Consider the following 18,870-nt stretch of genomic DNA (forward strand, 5'->3'; position numbering starts at 1 on the left):
GTCTAACCTTGTGCAGGCTCGTCACAAATCCATGCAGGAAGCTGAAGAACACTTAGGCATACAAGTATGTGCTGCCTGCTGCATGTGCACAGATGTCCCTTTGCCTTTGATGTGGAATGACAGGAAAGTCCTGCCACTTCTCTGATACGACATGGATGGAACCAGGAAAAAGTATACCTTCTTCAGCATGGGTATTATTAGATATTATTAGATATTATTAGATATGTGATATTATTAGAACAGAAATCCTTAAAATGGCATGGCTTGCTCTGTAAAAGGAAAAAAAAAACCCTTTTCATGTCTTTGCCATGCTCAAAAGGCTTTTTTCCATCATATTTTTGCTAAGATCACTATTTGTTTGCTGAGGATGCAATCTGTGTATGAGCACTGAGCCATTAAAACTGGCAGGGACTCGATAACACTTGCAATCAAGGGCCACAAACACTTTCCCTCTTTCTTACCTCATCTTTCATCTCCATGATAGGCATTATTTAAGGTGTGTCACAAAAATTTCAGCAAGAGAGGCACTGCAAGCAGCTTCAGCCATAGGATCACTGAGGTGCGGATGCAGTTGACAATCGTGTCTGCCTTTCCCTGCCTCAAACCCTCACAGCGAGCGGCGACCGCCGGGCTCGGGGGGCGTCTGACAGGCGCCTGGGAGAGGGGAGCTGGCGGGCGGTGAAAGGCCCAGCGCTCCCACCCACCCACCCCCGCACGGCCAAACAATGCCCGCCACCGCCACCGGGCGCGGTCCTGAGGTGACCGGGGCGGAGCGGGCCGTGAGGCGGAGCGTCGGCGGCGCTGATTGACGCACGGCGGGGCGGGGCCGTGAGGGGGCGGAGCCTCGCCAGCGCTGATTGACGTGCGGCGGGGGCGGGGTTACGCCGCCGAGCCGGAGCGTCGGGGCTGTGGAGGGTGGGGGGCAGATACCGGGTACGGAGCTGCCGCCGTCGCTGCTCCCCTGCGCCAGGTAACCGGGCGGGGGACCGTGCCGCGCCCCGCACTCAGCAGGGTGGCCGGGGGGGGGCCGCCGGCGGCTGGGGCGGGAGGTGGCGGCTGCCGCTGCGGGCCGTGGCGGGGCCCCGGGGGAGCTGCTCCTGCCCGGCGGCGCGGAGCGGGGGCAGTGCCGGCCCTGCCTGCCCTGCTGCGGCCCGGCGCCGCGACAAAGCACCGGCCCTTCTCCACTCGTCCCTTTCTCCGCCAGCGTCTCGCAGCGCCGCCGAGCCTTCCTGCTCGGCCCTGAGCCCAAGGCCGGCACCGAGCACCCCTTCCCTGCCGCGGCCACAACTTCCTCCGCCGGCCCCGCATCGCCGCCGGCTCCCCTCCCCGGAGGGGCGGTGGCAACTTTCCTGTGCGGGGAAGAGGAGCCGTGCTCAGGCTCTTCCGCCGTGTCCTCCCCCTTCTCCGCACCGCACGGCAGGGGAAGCGGCAGTGCGGGCAGCCCGGGGGTGCGGGGCTGGGCCCGGGCGCCCCTCACCGCGGCGGCGGGGCCTCCCGTCAGCTGTTTCCTCCTGTTTGTTGTCAAGTTGCCTGCGCTGCCCGCAGCGCCCGGCGGCGGCGCCGGCGAAAGAGCCGCCGGCGGTTGGCTGCGCGTGGCCCCGTGACGGCGCGCGGCCGAGACCCGCCTCCCCCTCCGCTTTCCCCCCCCGTCACGGGGCTTTGTGTGGAGCCGGGGTCGTCCCAGCTCAGGGTGCAGGGTTCACGTCGCCTCTGCCGGCCTGGCCGTGGAGCGTTACGAAGGCCGGCGCCTGTCCTGCCGGTCCCAGAGCATAGGTCAGTTCCCCCCTCGCCAGCCCTTGGGGCAGCCCCGGTGCCACATGCTGGGTGGCAGGGCCGCTTGGGCGTTTTCTGAAGTGATGGGCTGCTGCTTGCTCCGTCGGGACTGGCTCGCAGTCGCAGCAGCCCTCGGTAACCCAGTGTCTCTGCCCAGGGGTGAATCGCACTGAAGGCGGTTGTCGTAAGCCCAGTAGTGGTTACTCGCTGACGGAAGTGCTCACAGCTCTTAAGCAGCGAGTCCGGCAGCAATTCGGGTGGGTTTTGACTGTGAAAGTATGGATTCCCAGGGAATTGAAACATTGGAGCAGGCTGCCCAGGCAGTGGTGGAGTCACCGTCCCTGGAAGTGTTCACACACCGTGCAGACGGGGCCCTCAGTGACATGGGTTAGTGGTGGCCTTGGCAGTGCTGGGGAGTGGTTGGACTTGATGAACTTAAAAGTCTTTTCCAACTCAGTTGATTCTGTGATTGTGAAAGTACGTTTTAGCTCTGGAAGAGGTTCTAGTCAAAGCCAAAAAGGAATGCAGAAACTGTTACCTGTCTGTTGATCTGTTGCTGTGTGTACACATCTCAGCTGTACTGTGCAAGCAGATACACATTAGATGGATCCAGCATGTTTATTTAAGAATAAAGGCTGTGTTTTGGATATATAGTGCTTGAAGTTAATAAAGTATTTTTCTTTAAATAAACGTGGCGTTAGGGTTAGGTTTAAGGAATAACAAAGCAAGTACCCAAATCTTATGAGGGAGAAACACAGGGCATGGCTTTTCTCAGATTGGTAATTGTCCTAGAGCACCTCTTGTTGTCAACAATTAATGGCAGTTGATTAGCCATTGGTTAACAATGGTTGTGACTGATAGCAGAAAGAGAGGGAACTTACTAGGTGGTGGTAAAGATTCCCTCATATGGCTGGTTCAGCTATATATAAAACTATGTAACAGCTATATATAATCCTTTTATATATAGACTCATTCTGGACAGCTGTACTGAAGTAATGTTTATGACAAATGAAACTGCCCATTTTAAAGTGTTACTCTTTTTCTAATACTAGTCTTTAGAGATGTTGTTCAGAGGCTTCTGTCATCTGGTACTTTCACTTCCGTAGCTGTGGAGGCCCTTAGCTTATAGAATTCAGATCTAATTGTTTATATGGAGATTTTAATGATGAGTGAGTTTCAGATGTTGCTGCCAAGCATGCCTGTCAAAGCCGGGTAGGGAAGATGACAAGAGTAGGTGAGATTTGTAACTTGTCATCTGACAGTGAGTTATACACATGCACACAAATATATATGTATTATATATATATTTAGCATTCCCTTTTCTGGTAGTCATCACAAGCTTGAAGTGGTGTTGTCCAAGATAGGTCACTGGTTCCTATTTGTTTGCTATCATTTGACCTATGTTGAAATCCTGAGTTGCTCAGCTCTTGGAGCAATATGTAATTCCCTTAAGCAAGATTTAACTTAAAAATAGCTTGTTACATGTGTAGAGGAAATGCCTGTACACTGTGGATGTTTGGTAGCAAGGCTCTTCACTTTTGGAGCCTTGAGCTACGTTTAGGCATTTCCTAGTTAATATAAAAATTTCTTGGTGAGATGCACTTAGCATATTCTGGCAGTTGGATGTGGTTTGTGTGGGAGTTTGAATGGTCATTGGCTTTTCACTGTTTCTTTAAATTTTGTTTGTGACTCATGGAATCAGTGGTGTCTTTGAGTGAAGATTTGTATCACTACAGCAGTAAAGTTAATGAAAAGAGAAAATCTGAATTTAGCTTTCTGCAAGTTGAAGGATGAATTAATAGGCAAAAGTTGTCTTGTTAATTGGTGTAAGAATAAATTTATTGCAAAACCAGGAAATGCAGCTTTCTTACAAACAATTGGGGGTTTGAGAGAATCACCTTTTTGTGTCTTAGGGAAGGGAAAGGGGAGGCAAGAAGGAAAGGGGAAAACGGAAGAGAAAAAGAAACTGGGAGACAGGAATAGCTATTGCTTTTGGGACTCTGTGTAGTAGTGGGAAAGAAAATCTAAGTCTGTCACTATTTGTAAGCTAATACTTTTATATGTTATCTAACCAGAGTATTGTGGGGTGTAAGTGACTATGTGGGAGATGCTAAGATACAGGGGCTGTATTAGAAACAAGCACCCACCTGTGTGGCTCTGCTCACTGTAAACTTCAAACAAACTACCCTGTGTTAAGTGTTCATATACACTGGTATGTTATGTTAACATACTGAAATGCCAGTACCCCAATGGAAAGGTTTTGACTTACCTAGAAAACAAGCTGAGTTGCAGTAGAAAATCACACTACTGTAACTTGCACAAATGCAGTTTCATCCTGCTGGGTGGCCTGTTCTGTGCAGGTGCTGTGCACTGCATCTGGGCACAGCTTTCATTACTTTGCCAAAGCCTCTCTAGTCATCTTTGCTACAGTAGCTGGCTGGTTCTAATGAGCATAGCATAATGTTCCAGTTCACTTTTTCTTCACATTTGGCTGTGTGTGGTGCTTTGATAACAAATTCTGCATGTAGGCAGAGGCCAGAGGCTGGGCCTCGCTTCCTTCAACAGCCACAGAAGGCTGGGGCAGATGGGTGAATCTCAGACCTCCTAAGAGACTGACCACGTCTGTATTTTCAGATGCACCCCCAATTGTGAGCGGAGGAAACCCACGCAGGTAAGGAGCAAGTTTGTTGGTTGGGGTTTTCTTGCGTACCCAGTGATTCTTTAATGTGCGATCTTGTATAGCTGTGCTAAGTACTCTTTTTCCTCTTTTGTCCATGAAGATGAGAAGAGGAAGCTCAAGGCAGTTCCTGACATGTGAAGATGAAGTTTAAGCCTGGCTCCAGAGTAAGTGCACCTCGAGAATGTTTTACTGTACCTAGGGGAATGCACAGCCTTTCTTCAAGGCGCTGAGAGTGCTTGTTGGCTCACCATGTAAAGGAAAATGTCTTTAGGCAGTGAAATGGTGAAAGAGAGGCTGTCACAGTTTTTTATCCTTTAACTAGCAGCTGTTTTCTGTTGTAGATCTGAGATGCAGTAGATGGTGCTGAAGCAACACTGAGGCTTCTGAAATATCCACAGTCCAGTGTGTATATGGAAAGTGCCTCCTGGCTCTGCCAAACACTGATGGTCCTGTGTCTTCAAGAGATGCATTCTGGGACAAGAAAACACTGACTGTTAGTTTTAAAAATGTTAATAAATAATTCTTTGTATTGCTTTTTTGTTCTTTTTTGCTTGTGAAGGTAGGCAGGTTAGGTAATTCAAATACCAACCGAGTAGTGCTTCAGGTGGTTTCAGCTGTGTATGCAGATAGTGGACAAATTAAAGCGCTGTTGAATGTGAGCTCTTTGACAGCTGTTGCTCGGTGTTGCCAAAATCAATGCTGAAAAACAGGTGGACGCTTGGGAACACGCTGCTGTAGGAATATGTATAATAGTACACAACCATGGTGCTTGTGTTTCCTGTCTGTCCATGCACTCACTGGGAGAAGCACGCAGGCAGGAAATGTTTCACAGGATGACTAGGAAGTGGTATTAAGGTTTGTACTGTCAGAATACTGCCCTGTCAGCAAGCCTTACTAGCTGGGTAATACGAGCTACCATTGATTGTTCAGCTAAAGATACTGTCAAGAACGAAGGCACCTACTAATGGCACACTGGCATCATCTTTCAATTCCTGAAAGTACCTGTTTCTTTGAAGTATGTAGATTTGAGAAGTGGTAGATACTTTATATCCCATTAGTGTAAGTAAGTCTGCCTTACTTCTGCCTTACGTCTCCAGTGTAGGAGAATTGGAGCCATTAATTTAACATTATGACTTGTCTTTGGTAGTTTGTTGTGAGGGCAGGATCACTAGGACTTCATCACTGAAAAAACCCAGCAAAAAATGTTTAGCTGACTTAAAAGGTGAAATCACAGGCCAAAAAGCCCCAAACCAATCTCTGTGCCTTCCTCAACATACGGTTTTGTGAATAACCAAGATTCCTGGCCGCTGAAAGTTCTGTTAGTAGCATGATGGGATTTTGTGATATGGTAGTGTCACTTTCTGGGGTTGTAACTAGCAATAGGGAACCTGACTGGAGCTCAGAACCAGTGGAAGTTATTTTCACTGATTTTAAGTGTAGAAAGAGTGGACGAATGGCTGAGTGTGCTTCTTGCATTTTCCTCTCCCTAACTGGAGGATCTTAAGCTTTAGAAATGCTTTAATGTTTTGCAGTTCTTCTGCTTGTCTTCATTTAAGAGAGCCTTCCCACTGCCTATAAAAGCCGCCTATAAGTGGCTTTTTTCAGATCATTTATGTATGTGTGAACATAAATAGACGCCCACACCTTTTACATGGGAAGTGAAAACTATAGGGAAAAAAAATTACACGGTTATCTTGGGTGACTTTGTACACATCTCTTCTGTATGCAAAGGATATGAGCCGGAGAGCAATGGAAAATTGCTTTCTCTTGTTCTGTAGTGCTTTTTATATGATGAGTTCTACTCTACAGGATTCAAGATCATTAGGAGAGAACAGTCTTCACCTGTACCAAGTGCCTTCTGAGGTGGTCTTATAAGTGAATACTATGGTTTTAGCTTGGGGAAAAGAAGGGGAGGGAAGAGTGTGAAATGATTCCAAGTTGAAGTTCACTTCTCTACCTTCTATGCTAAGAAAAAGCAAAAGTTCTTGTCATTAGAAAATCTGTGATCAAATGTGGCATTCAGAGACTGCTGTACTAGCAGTCAGTTTGTAACTTTGTTTTCCTACTTTTTACTACTGTGAGCAAAAGACTAAGGTGTATACATTTCAGCTGGACCTGTAAGGATTCATTGATATCCTGTAGCCATCAAAACCAAGAGCTAATGATAGTTGTAGGCTGCTATCTGCTTTGACTGAAATCTACCAGGGACTGGTTAAGTGTAGAGGTTGTTTTTTAAAGTTGGATACTCTAATAGGATTACAGTTATTTTAGCATTTTCTTAAAAACACAACCTCAACTCAAAATCTGAACTATTTTGACTATTATAATCATATTGTAGGATTTAATTTTCCACATTTTTAAATGTGTATTTATTTAAAGAACACATTGTTTTCATATACACTGTGTTCTGAAGACCATTGTTTGGGTACCAGTTGATTTGTTAGATTCTGCTGTAACTTTAATCTGAATTCTCACAGTCAGATGAATCTCACTTTGTCTTTCTGTTGGGACCCAAGTCTTGCTTACTGGAAGTTTTTTCTCATTTAGATACTCGGTGATGTTACTTTCAGCTTTTTGGTGAGATATAAATAATTGAAGAATGTAGGCCTTGTATTACTATGAATTCTTTGAATGTATTTATGCATTTATTTTAATATTCAGTATCTTCAGGACTCAGCAGTTCAGTCCATACGTAATGCCATATCCAGAAGCAATACATTTCTATGATGCTTTGACTTCTAACTTGATTGTAAGAATTACACTCGCACTCTCTTCTGGAGTAGTTACGTTTTGGTTTTAGTGACTCTGGGTTACTGGTTTTCTGGGTGCAGTGACATGAATTCTGTTTTTAGATAGAACATGTGTTTGCATTTTAAGTGTTCAGATGCATATTTTTCAACGTGGCATGCTTTGCAAGGTTGATCTGTGTAATGGACCTGTTCTCATCATTTAACCGAGCTTAGTGTTTGTGTTGCTCTTGGTGAAAGAGCAGGATGTGTTTGGATTTGTTTTATATTGGCTTCTAGAAATACTGAAGGGGTGTGCACTGTGTTTACCCTGAAAGAAATACCCTTTTGGATGTTGATTCCACATTTACAGTAACTTATGATCAGTTAATTGTTTTTAATCCACAACACAATCAACACAAAAATAGCATTATCCAAAATTAGTAAGGATGGCACATGGAGCTAGGCCAAGTGCCTCATGGGCATATCTGTCACAATTGCCTTTATTGCTTGTCTTTGTGGTTTCTTCTGGTTGGAGACTTTGACTGATACTATTTATTCACACTTATTGTCTGTTGATTTTCCTTCATGCTGTCACAGTTCACATCTTATTTTTTCTTTTCCCCTTGCTTGCTAGGAAAGATAAAGACATTAGAGAGGTGTAAAGCTTAGACAAATTGAAGGAAAGCACTTCCATATTTTGTGTGGAGTCACAAGGAGATGCACCCTTACAGTCAGCTAAGTCTTTGAGATATTTTTATCAAACTCAAGACCTGTTTTATTTATCCTCCCAAGAAGAAAAATGGGCGTCATATCACTTTTAAAGGAAAGCGGCATTCCATTCCTTTGAATTTTTACGTATCCTTCAGATTTGATACGGAAGACTAACAAAGATAACGAAAAATCTGAATGTAAGGAAGTTGTGCTAGAATCACTCTATTCAACACTAGGAACCCTTTTTATTGTTGTACACTGTAAGAAAACAAGTGATGAAATAAAGCAATTGGAAAAAATTATGTCAATGGCTTATGATTTTTACATGTAAAAATGGTATTTTAAATTTTGTGTGTGCAGGCGCATGTTTTATCCATTTGCTTTGTGCATGCCAGAGTAAGCTTTAAGAAACTGATCCCGTGAAACTTGAAATGGGTTTAATTTAGGTATTTGTGCTCCTTAAAGCCATTTGACATAGAAGATTCAACTTGCCAAGCACAAGATTTGATTAATTTATCTCTGAATGGCACACGATCTCCTGCTCTGAAAAGTAAAACCCACACAATTTTAATATTTGCAGTATGTCAGATTTACTTTGCATTACTGTGCATGACAAAAGCAGAGACAATACTCTCTTCTGATTCCACATCTGAAGCATAAATGGAGGTATATTTAACTTGTTTAACTATAGATGCCTAGTCATAAAATTTCAGCGGTTGAAATGGAAATAACATAATAATTGAATTCCTTTGTCGTGTTACCTCATCCTTCGTGATTTAAGTTTCCAGCTGTCTGATATGTTTCATGCCTACTCGCTAGTTAACTGAGTAATCTATGTAGTTGGTATAAAGTTGGTGAGATACTTTAATTTGCCTAAGCAGTGAAGAGATTTGTTTATTAGATACTGCTGGTCTGCTGATATAAATTTCTAAGCTCTCTTTTCCTGCTGACTGAAGGTGCTGAGGTATTTCAGTGATGATGCTTTGGAAATAGCTTGGGTAAACGATACAATATTTTGTATTTAGGTTAGAAAGCTTTAGATGTTCGTATATACAAACTGTCTGATGTAAAGACTGGGTGGGTTGTTTGTTATGTGAAATAGCATCCAAACCTTTCCTATGTTGTTATGTATATGAAATCACTAAGTGTCAAGTCAAATGCAGTAGCCCAGCCTGCTATAGAAGACTAAGCACCTTGGATGGTGATGTTGTGTGGTTGCATATCAGAAATTCTGCAAAGCTTAGGGGAAGTGACAAAATGAATACGTATTTTAAAGGGGGGGGGGGTGACTTGGGAAAATTAAACCATAAATGCCTTGGTGACTCAGTGTACTTCTCTGTGCTTCATTTCCCAGTGCTGACTAAGATGAGTGAGTCGTTGGGAATATACTGAAATGGAATTTCAGTATTCTATTAAAGAGGAAAAGAAAATATGAAAGAAGTGGAAGCTTTTGAATTTAAGAACTGTAGGGTCCAGAAGTGGTCTGCAAGTGTCTGAACTCTACTAAAGGTTTTGGTTTGTGGTTTGCTTATTTAGTATAATTAGTTTCTATCTAGGTGTGTCATCTTACTGGTAAGATGGGCACTTTGGGAAAGGACTTGTCTTGATGAGAAAGGCTGGATGCAGTGTGTAAGTTCAGTAATTCATCTATGAATAGAAGGAACCTCTGCAATCATTGGCTGAATTGGTTTGCAGAATATTCTGCCATGTATATGGGGTGTTTGCGGTTGGTGGTTTTTTCTCTGCAATGGGTGATGTATGTGATCTTTCTTTTTGCTTTCAGGTCTTTGTGTATAAACTTACGTAAGTTCTAAAAATGGGAAGAATTTTTCTGGATCACATTGGTGGCACTCGCCTGTTCTCGTGTGCAAACTGCGACACTATTCTGACCAATCGTTCTGAGCTCATCTCCACTCGTTTTACAGGGGCCACGGGAAGAGCCTTTCTTTTTAACAAGGTTGGTAAGAAGCTGAGGAGGAACTACTATTTGCTTTTGAAAAATGAATTGGTGGGAAATGAATCTGTCATCAAAACTAAAAAGCTTCTTGGCTAAAATGTTGTATAATTACTATCTTAATTTTTTAATATTTATTTTGTTCTATCCAGCAGTCTTTGAAGTCAAATCAGTCATTTACTATCAATGGCAAGCTATCTAAATTAGTTTATCCACAATACTGAGAGACTGTAAAGAGGATTGTGTATATAGAGGTATCATGGCAAAATACATGGAGTTTTGACTTTGGAGACTTCTGTAATATGAATATGAACCACAGATTTACATTGAGATTATCTTTTGGTCTATCAAAGTGTTTCAAAGGCATTTTCACTTTTAGTCAGTTAAAGTCTAGGTAGTATTCTGTTTAATTCTAAAATGCATTTAAGCTAGCAGTAGTTTGTCAGCTTTATGTAACCATAGTGTCTTTTGCTGGCAATAATACTCTGGTTTAGTTGAATGATTTTTTTTTTTTAGTTGATCCTATTTGATTTAATTCAACAGACTGAAATATGGAAGTGTCCTGGTTAGGGCTGGGATACAGTTAATTTTCTTCTTAGAAGCTGGTACAGTGCTGTGTGTTGGCTTTAAGCTGAGAATAATGTTAATAACACACCTAAAAACCTGATTTGTAGCATTATTTATTAACCCCTCTGTTAGACACACTGAAAAAACTGTGATCATCTTGTGCTTTCTCACAAAACTCCTGGTCATGTAATCATTGAGGTGTGTTGGTTTGGGTGTTCCTTGAAAGCCATTTGGTGATTGACAGATTCAATAGAGGCATCAGTAATGTCTTTACTTAACTGTGTTTGGCTTTGGGATTTCTGATATGCTGGATTCTTTCATTAGTATTTGTCTCTAAGTGTTGGGCTGCATAGCTGTAAGAGAACTGTGCATCTGTATAATTTTTCACCCAATGTGCACTGGTTTCTGGGGTTCAAATTTGTCTTGTGTTAAATAGTGGGGTTTAGTCACGGAAGTTTGGTTTTTTTACATTTCTGCACACAAAAACCTTACATCTGAAGCAGAGAGAATGAGCACAGTCAGGTGTCAGGCTGAGAAAGCAGCACAGCCCGATCTTTCAGAATCCTAACGCATATCAGCAGTTTAGATGTAGTTCTGACGTTAACTTTTCAGTGAATTATGCATCCTGGTTCTGCGGTGTTGCTGTGTAACAAGTTAAAAGAATGTCTTAAACTGCCAAGATAGCACACAGAAAAATAGGTGCATGTTTAATGCCTACATTCTCAGCCACTTTTTCTCAGCCTGCTTTTTCTTCCATGGTTATTTCAAATGTACCCGAAGACTTTTAAAGAAGTACCTCTTAATGTTTTGGTTCTGACTTCTGGGAATAAGTGATCACATCAATTGCTAGAAATGGGTTACGTATATTACGAGTGGATTAATACCAATTAGTCGGTACAATCAAGTTGGTACAATACAAGGTACTCTGCACTCTAGTACTTCTTGTGATGGCATTTCATGTCTCGGTTAAACAGTGAGTTATACATCCCTGTGAAGCGTATCTTTAAAGTGTTACCTTCACAAGCAGATTTTCAAGGGCTGTTGATTACTACACTGCAGTTTTCAGTTCATGTGCAGTGCCAGAGGCTCTTTTCTTCTAAAATGTTGATAGTCATAGACATTGTTACCAAGCTTTGCTCTGGGCAGACTAATCATCTCTATTCCATGTCCCTGTATATTTGTATCAGGTGGTAAATCTGCAATACAGTGAAGTTCAGGATCGGGTCATGCTCACTGGCCGCCACATGGTTCGAGACGTGAGCTGCAAGAACTGCAACAGCAAACTGGGTTGGATCTATGAATTTGCCACTGAAGACAGCCAGCGCTACAAGGAAGGCCGTGTTATCCTGGAAAGAGCGTTGGTCCGAGAGAGCGAAGGATTTGAGGAGCATGTTCCATCTGACAATTCCTGAAGAGACTTGAGTCTCTTCTCAGGTTCTCTTCAATTGAAACTCAAAAATAATAAATTCATCAAAAAAATCTGCTTACATACACTGTCACCTTAGCATCAGAGTCGGATTCATGGACTACAGAGTGGGAAAGATTGTGAGAGTATTTCAGATGGAACCTTCCTTTCTTTATTCCTTTTATATTTTACTTTCCCTCCAGCAGCTCTTTATAGAAAGAATGTTGTGCAGATGCTGTAAATTTTTCTCTCTTGCATTTACATCTGTTAGATTTGAGATTGTATCTACAGATACAGTGGGCTAAAATGAAAATATTTGGGGGATTTGTCTTTTGTTGGAGAGAAATTCGATGAGGTTTCTTTTAGTTTGCACAAACTGATGTCAGCATAAAGTTATTTTAAAACTACAGATTTTTTTAAAAACTATATTCCAGTTTTGGAGTTAAGTTTTTAGTTAGTGGGTTTGGTTTATTTTGGTTTTGTTTTGGGTTTTTTTTACCCAGTCTTTTCACCTGATCTGCTAGCTAAAGTAAAGAGATCCGAATTTGTGCTGAGTGCTAAAGGTTCAGTGTTGGTACAGCTTGGGCTGGCCCTTGTGCCATATTCTTGTTGAGGTTGATTGGTAGCACAGAGCCCATTATTTCTTGTCATTCTTGACCCAAAGATGTCACCATTCCTTGTTTATTTGTGAAGTCCCATTCACCAAGTAAACTGGTGTTGATTTGAAAATACTCTTGAAATAGGGCAAAACTGCTTGGCTTTTTTTTAACTTTAACTGATGTAACTTATAAGCATAGTAATAATATAATAGTTGTCTGTTTAGTCTTGCGTTGCTTAAGATTCAAGCTGTGTTTGTCATGATAGGGATCCACTGAGAAACTACTGTTTCAGTAGTGATTCTTTTTCATTGCTCTACTAAACTCAGTAAGTAGACAGAGAGTCGCAAATCTTTAATTCTTCAAGTAGCTTTCTTTAAACCCAGAACTTCCTATGTTAAACACAGCTGCTGTGTAAAAGGAAAAGATTGCCAGCATGTTTGTTCATGCCCAGAGTTATGCAATCTGCATCTCTTGAAAAGATTAACTTAAACAGCTTGTTTTCAAATGCTGCTTCTGGTGTTGAAACCTTTATCTTTCAACCTTTGTTGAACCTTTTTCATTGTGATGTTCCATTTTTATCTTTCTGGGCAGCAGTACATGTCAGCCTAGTAGTAACTAGTGACTTGGATTCCTGCTTTCTTATTATAGAGATCAGCTCTGTTTGAAACCGTGATCTTGCTTGCTTTTTTAGCAAAAATGCTCTTCATTAACTTGACTCAAGGGTGCCCAAACACTTTTGTTCTGTCTTAAGTCATAAGTTAAGATGTCAAGGGCTGAAATTTATTTGAATGTTAGATATGTATGGTTCCTTATCAAAGATACTTTTTTCTCTTCTTCTTATTGGATAAACTGTGGTCAACATGAAAAAAGTTACCCACAGGCTTAGAAGAGGGGAAAGAACCTCCACCCAGCCAAACAGATCTGGGCTCCGACCCTTCAGAGTATTTTTCTTCACTAGCCACAGCTCCATATCTGAAGTTAAAATGTGGAGGGTGACTATGCAGAGTATTTTTCTTTTATTATTTTTTTGTCACCAAGTGGCAATTTGGACACCCCTGACTTGTACCTACTGCCTATTTCATGTAAAAGTAGCTTTCTTATAGAATTGTCACATAGAAAGAGAACAGAGTAGATCATACCAGAGCTGTGCTTGAATCAAGCTGCTTAAATGATCGTGTACTTGTGCCTCAAATGAATCAGTTTTTGCACTGAGTACAGTAGTACCCCGTTATCTTGTACTTCTGTCCTTCACAGACCTTTAAAGCCTCATTAGCATGGTTCTCTGCAGTACTTTTCTTGTACTTCTGACATTACAGTACAATAAAGTATGTTTTGTCCTGAATTGGTATTTGCCATTCTTTTTGAGTAACTTTTATGGAGTCCATCAATTGAATGATATAACCTGTCTTCCATCCCCTGTCTTGTTGAATACATCACTGCATTTCTACAGCACAGTGACAAGCTGTTGATGAGCATCTCCCTCTGAATAGGTGGCAGAAGTGTACTGTTGATTTTGGGAGGTGCTAAGTACAGCTTTGGGCTTATACCACTCATACATATATATATGTATATACCATATACAGTTGAATGCCTTCAATTTGCTTCTGTTAAAGAGAAAATAAATCCAGCAAGTGGCTCATTTAGTGGAATTCTGGGTGCCTAACATCTGCAAAAATGTGAAGTTTTTGCTAGAAGATCAATTGGGAATTGGGGAATTGGGTAGTTGTATATCTGGAATTCTGTGATCTTTTTTCTTTGTGTGCAGATGTTCAGGAGAGGCCTTCTGGTAGCAGTGGTCAACTTCATAAACTGTAGCTGAAGAACTGGGGTGAGAGGATCATATTGGTGTAATGGGGCCTGAGGGGCTTTTTCTAACTTACTATTAAGACCTCTTTGTTTTGGTAGAGTGTTAGTGAGATGTTAAAGATTACTTTCCTGAAAGCCTATGATTTGAAAAACACTATTGAGGTGAGTTCATTAAAAGTCTATGAGACTTAAACAAGCGCACTGCAGCTTTAAACCAGTAGACTTTGGATTGCACTTTAGCCCACGTGCTGTTCTGTATCACCTTGCTGGCTCTGTGGGAGAGTTTAGCCTCATAAATTTTGACTGCTCTTCCTTGAGACGCTTTGTGTGTGAATGCAGATAACTTATCTGTAGGGAGCAAGACGACTGGTTACAGTACAGCTAGCAACAGAGAAAACATTGCTATTTGGCATTAAATGTTATTTTGTGTTACTGCAGTAGCCTTGCATTCCTAAACAAGGCATAGCTGGCACAACAAAAAGTGCTGCTGCAGTGAACTTGAGCCTGGCATGTGATGGTGGGCTTATGCTGTCAGAGGCAGAGAAGGTAAAAAGGAAATTACAGTGCACAACAGACTCCACTGTGTGTTTATGGAGACCTCAGAACTTGTGCTTTAGGCTGCAGCTTGGGATAGCAGGGATGCTTTAACTTTAGCCTGGCATTACCTGCATTGGAGTTTACATTTCCTGTGCTATGATCTCATCGTGTAGTTGCAGTGTAGGTGTGCTTCAGTTTTGAAGTAACTGAAGTACTTCAAGTTTGGACTGAGGTGCTTCATTAAAGCTGCTGACAGCCATTTTGACAAAACACAGCTTTGGGAAGATGAAAAGATAGGATGGTGTGTTTATGGATTGAAAAAGTGTTTTACTTACTCTTTCTGTGGATGTTCAGAAGAACTTTTGAAACGGCATATGTATCTTGTGGCTCTGTTAGAAAAGGTAGCATTACACTCTGCACGGGGGTGGCTGTGGTTACCTGAGAGAGGCTTATTTGTACAGGGCAAGCTTGTTTCACCAGATTTCTGCCTGAGATGTAGGAAATAATGTCAGTAGATCGTCAGTGGGTTAACAGGAAAGGAACTGATGAAGCTGCAGTTCAGGACACAACCTTATACCTTGCCAGGTACAAGGAAGAGATGGCTGGGGAAAAGCCTAGCTGTTTAATCAACCTTATTTTAGAAGAGAAACCTGACCTGTGGCATTGCAGTACCATTCTGCCAAAGCCAAAAGCAGTCTGTGGTGTTTCTTCCTTGGGCCTCTCTTCAGTTCTTTAGCAAAGCAATAGTAAATTAAAAAGTAAAAGTCTGGTGGAGCTTGGTTTCCTGTGGATCTTGAGGGCTCTGTGGAGTCCCTCATGCCTGACAGGGATGAAATGTTTCAGACTTTATAGTTTGCTTGGGGCGCTGATGAGGGTCACTTTCCAATCTGGCTCTGTTTTTGCAGGACGTTAAAGAACTAAGCAGTTTTGAGGCTCCTTGCTTCATAAGCTGGACTTAAAATTGCCCAGTGACTTTAAAAGGGTGTTGAGGAGGAATATGACCTGATTGACAGTGTCACTGTGTAAGCCTTTGCCTCTTTCAGGAAGTCTGAAATATTAAGGCCAAAGAAAATGAGCTCCTGCCTGGTTCATCAACTATTATGTGGCAAAAACATTCAACACCTTCTGATGAGCCTAATTTAGACAACATGGAGATGTTCCTGGTCTCAGTTACTTCCCTTACCACCTCTCTCTGGTGTAAGGATTTCTGGTACATGTAGGTAATTATAAGGGGAGAAATGTCCCGTTTGCCTTCCAGCCTTTTGTTTGTTCACTAATAAGGTTGTTCTTATTTGAATGGATTTCTGGGATGCTAGTAATACTGCTGCAGCCTAATGCCAGCCTGTCACTAGGCAAGGGACCTTCTAGCATGGTATTAGTGACATTATCATCTCTTTCAGCCTCAAGTCTAGGCAGAAGTTGTTTGAGAATGATACTGGACTGAACATCCTGCTCTGGGTAGAGGCAATGTGAAGAAAGACCTCATTCACCCTGTTCGTAGCACACTTCCATTCCATTGTCTCTTTCCATCTGACGTTATTGTAGCTGTGATCTGCTTCGGTTTGCATTGCAGCTCCTCCTTTTAAAAAGGAGGTGACTATGAAACAGCAGTCTGTGCCTCTTAAATGTGACATTTCTCTCTCAAGGACCTGAAATACAGTTTGTTACAGGCTGCTCTGTGTACTGCTCACCTGGAAAGGATGTTGTGTTCCTGTTTGATTTGTTACTGCAAAAATAAACCCAGGCACTTGTCTAAGAAATGGCCAGAATCGCTCTGCACTGAGAGGCTGGTTATGGAAGAAAAACCCAGATAAACGAGGAAGACATTTGTGTGCTTCTTTGGGAGGGAGGATTCAAGTCTTAACTAAACCAGACGAATTCACTCAGAAGCAGCAGAGGGGAGAGAAATTCAGTAAGCTTGCACCTTTCTGACTTGTGTGGATTCAGGGAAAGTGGGAATCACTTGGGCGTTGTAGAGGTTCCCTGATGAACAGAGGAAGAGACTGAATGTAAGCACTTCTGTTTTCTTGAGAAACCTCATTGAGTGTCCTCACTATAGCACACAGATAATAGGAATGCAGAACCAGAGCTAAGTTTCTGGTGTTTGGGGGAAGGCAGCTGGAAAGCAGTTGTCCTTCAAAGTAGGCTGATTTTGTTCTCATTATCTGAAGCATTTTACACTATCAGAAACTTGGATTTCTTATAGAAGTAAAACCAGAAGAAGAAAAATAGGAGAAGGAACAAAAAGCTGTGGCATTAATATGCATTTCCTAAGTGTCTGAAGGGGTAGGTAGGAGAGAGAAGGGGGTTCAGACCTTATGTTCATAGGCTTTGCCCGTGAGAGATGTATGCTTGTTTAACATCAGGACCCAATGCTGTTTCCTTCTAGGAGCTGGGGATGTTTAGATAGATAGGGGATTTTGCTTTGTGCTTTTGAAAGCATTTGATTTGACTGTTGTAAACATTTATAAGTATTTGAAACAGTAGGTTTACTGAGTTACAGCAGACTGCGTGCCGTGGACTGAAAAAATGTTGTTTGCAAGGGTTGTTTGCAGACTAATGGCAGAAGTTCCAAGAGATGCAGTCGTCAGTGAAATAGGGGGACCCCTTTCCTAATAGGGGAGCACAAAGCAGAATGGCTAGTTCATACAAGGGTGCTTGGTCAAAAAGTTGCCTTTGTCTGTCCTTATCGACTGAGTACAGTAATCCCCTGTCCTTGAAGGGTTTGAAGACTGTTATTCTAAGCATGACTACACGGTGAGTAAAGAGGGAAGAAGAGGGCGTTTGCTACTTTTCAGGGGTAGATCTTTGCTCATGTGCACCATCAAAGTGGGATGCTGTCAGGGAGGTGGTGAGAACTCTGGGGCATCCCACAGACAGGGTGCAGAAACAGCCTCTGTTGCTATGCTGCTGCTGGGATTTGGCCAGCAGATCTTTCTCCCCATCCCACTCATTTTTATTAAGTTGGTCTGGTCTGTTATATTTTAGTCCACACAGTGCCCTCAATTAGAACAAGTTGCTTAGGCTTCCTTAGGGCAATCTTTTTGCTTCAGGGATTAAGGGAAAGTAAAACCTACCTTAGCTCCATCAGCACTCACAGATGTATGTGGTAAAATGCAGGCATGCAAACAAATATCCATAACTGCCATGGTGATTGCTGCACCGTCCTTACAGAATCAGCACAGTTCAGGGACTGGAGGAATTTCCTGCTTTTGGCAATAGTAGAGGGTCACTTCTAGTATCAGCATGATTAGTCACTGCAGCTCAGAAGGGATTGGTGGATTGTCTATTCCATGTCTCCCTGCTGAAGAAGAATTAGCTTAGTGATGTACTCAATAAGCCTCCATTCTTGGGATGAAGTTTCTCAGCATGATTTCTTATTGTAGCTGAAAGGACATTAGTGAGAGGCGATTTAGGTCACAAAAGTAGAACACTTTAAAAATGCCAGATTTCTGATGGATTGGGCAGCACATGGTTATCGTGTCCCTGCATGCGTGCAGCCTGAGGGTGAAAGTGGTATGTGATCACAAAAGTAGGGGGGCACCATCATCACCCTTGCCTAAGGTATGCATTGTTATGCATTGAGCTTGTAGATACAACTTCCATCCCACCACTCCTAACTCTAGGTTGACATTTTATTAATTCTGTTTCCAAAGTTAATTTGGATATGACCTTTCTCATGTGCATTTAGTGGCAAGAATAAAAGATTAAGCATTTGTAGTTAGCTGCTTTATGACTGGAATTTGAACTGGGGATCCCATTTGCTGCGGTAGCTGCTACTACTTAAGCTCCAAGGTCAACTGCTACTCATCAAAGAAGGCTGAGCAGATGTCAGACCCAGGCTTTAGAGCGTTTCACTTGATGTAAGGTCTCGGTGTTGGATAGGGAATGCTTTTTCAGCTTGTATGCTGGTTCTGGTTAGATCAGGAGAGTTTGCAGTTTTGGTTTGGTTTTGTTCATGGTGGTTTTTTCCCCTTCTGATGCCTGGAGTTGGTGAATTTCTTGCTTTATGTAGGTCTTTAGAGGAAGAGATGGAAAGATGAAAATTACTCTGTATTTCCTACCCGGGATGCTTAACTGTTTCACTTCCAGCTTCCTGAGTTGGGAAG

General features: G+C 42.4%; 1 protein-coding gene across 7 annotated transcripts; it reads left to right on the forward strand.

Annotated features, from left to right (window-relative positions):
* Positions 1-858: 858 nt before the first annotated feature.
* Positions 859-13,760, forward strand: YPEL5 (yippee like 5). 7 transcript variants are annotated; one of them, XM_080615231.1, is made up of 6 exons: positions 859-970; positions 4,408-4,444; positions 4,554-4,617; positions 4,795-4,946; positions 9,677-9,850; positions 11,602-13,760. In XM_080615231.1, the coding sequence occupies exons 5-6, from the start codon at positions 9,710-9,712 to the stop codon at positions 11,824-11,826; spliced, it is 366 nt and encodes a 121-aa protein (XP_080471357.1). In that variant the 5' UTR covers positions 859-970; positions 4,408-4,444; positions 4,554-4,617; positions 4,795-4,946; positions 9,677-9,709; the 3' UTR covers positions 11,827-13,760. The 7 variants fall into 7 exon arrangements, with proteins under 7 accessions (XP_080471357.1, XP_080471360.1, XP_080471358.1 ...); XM_080615232.1 differs by having other exon boundaries at positions 878-970; positions 4,302-4,444; XM_080615233.1 differs by having other exon boundaries at positions 880-970; positions 4,526-4,617.
* The last annotated feature ends 5,110 nt before the right edge of the window (positions 13,761-18,870 follow it).

The sequence above is a fragment of the Psittacula echo genome (genome assembly GCF_963264785.1).
Source record: "Psittacula echo genome assembly, chromosome: 4".
In the NCBI taxonomy this organism is placed as follows: domain Eukaryota; kingdom Metazoa; phylum Chordata; class Aves; order Psittaciformes; family Psittacidae; genus Psittacula; species Psittacula echo.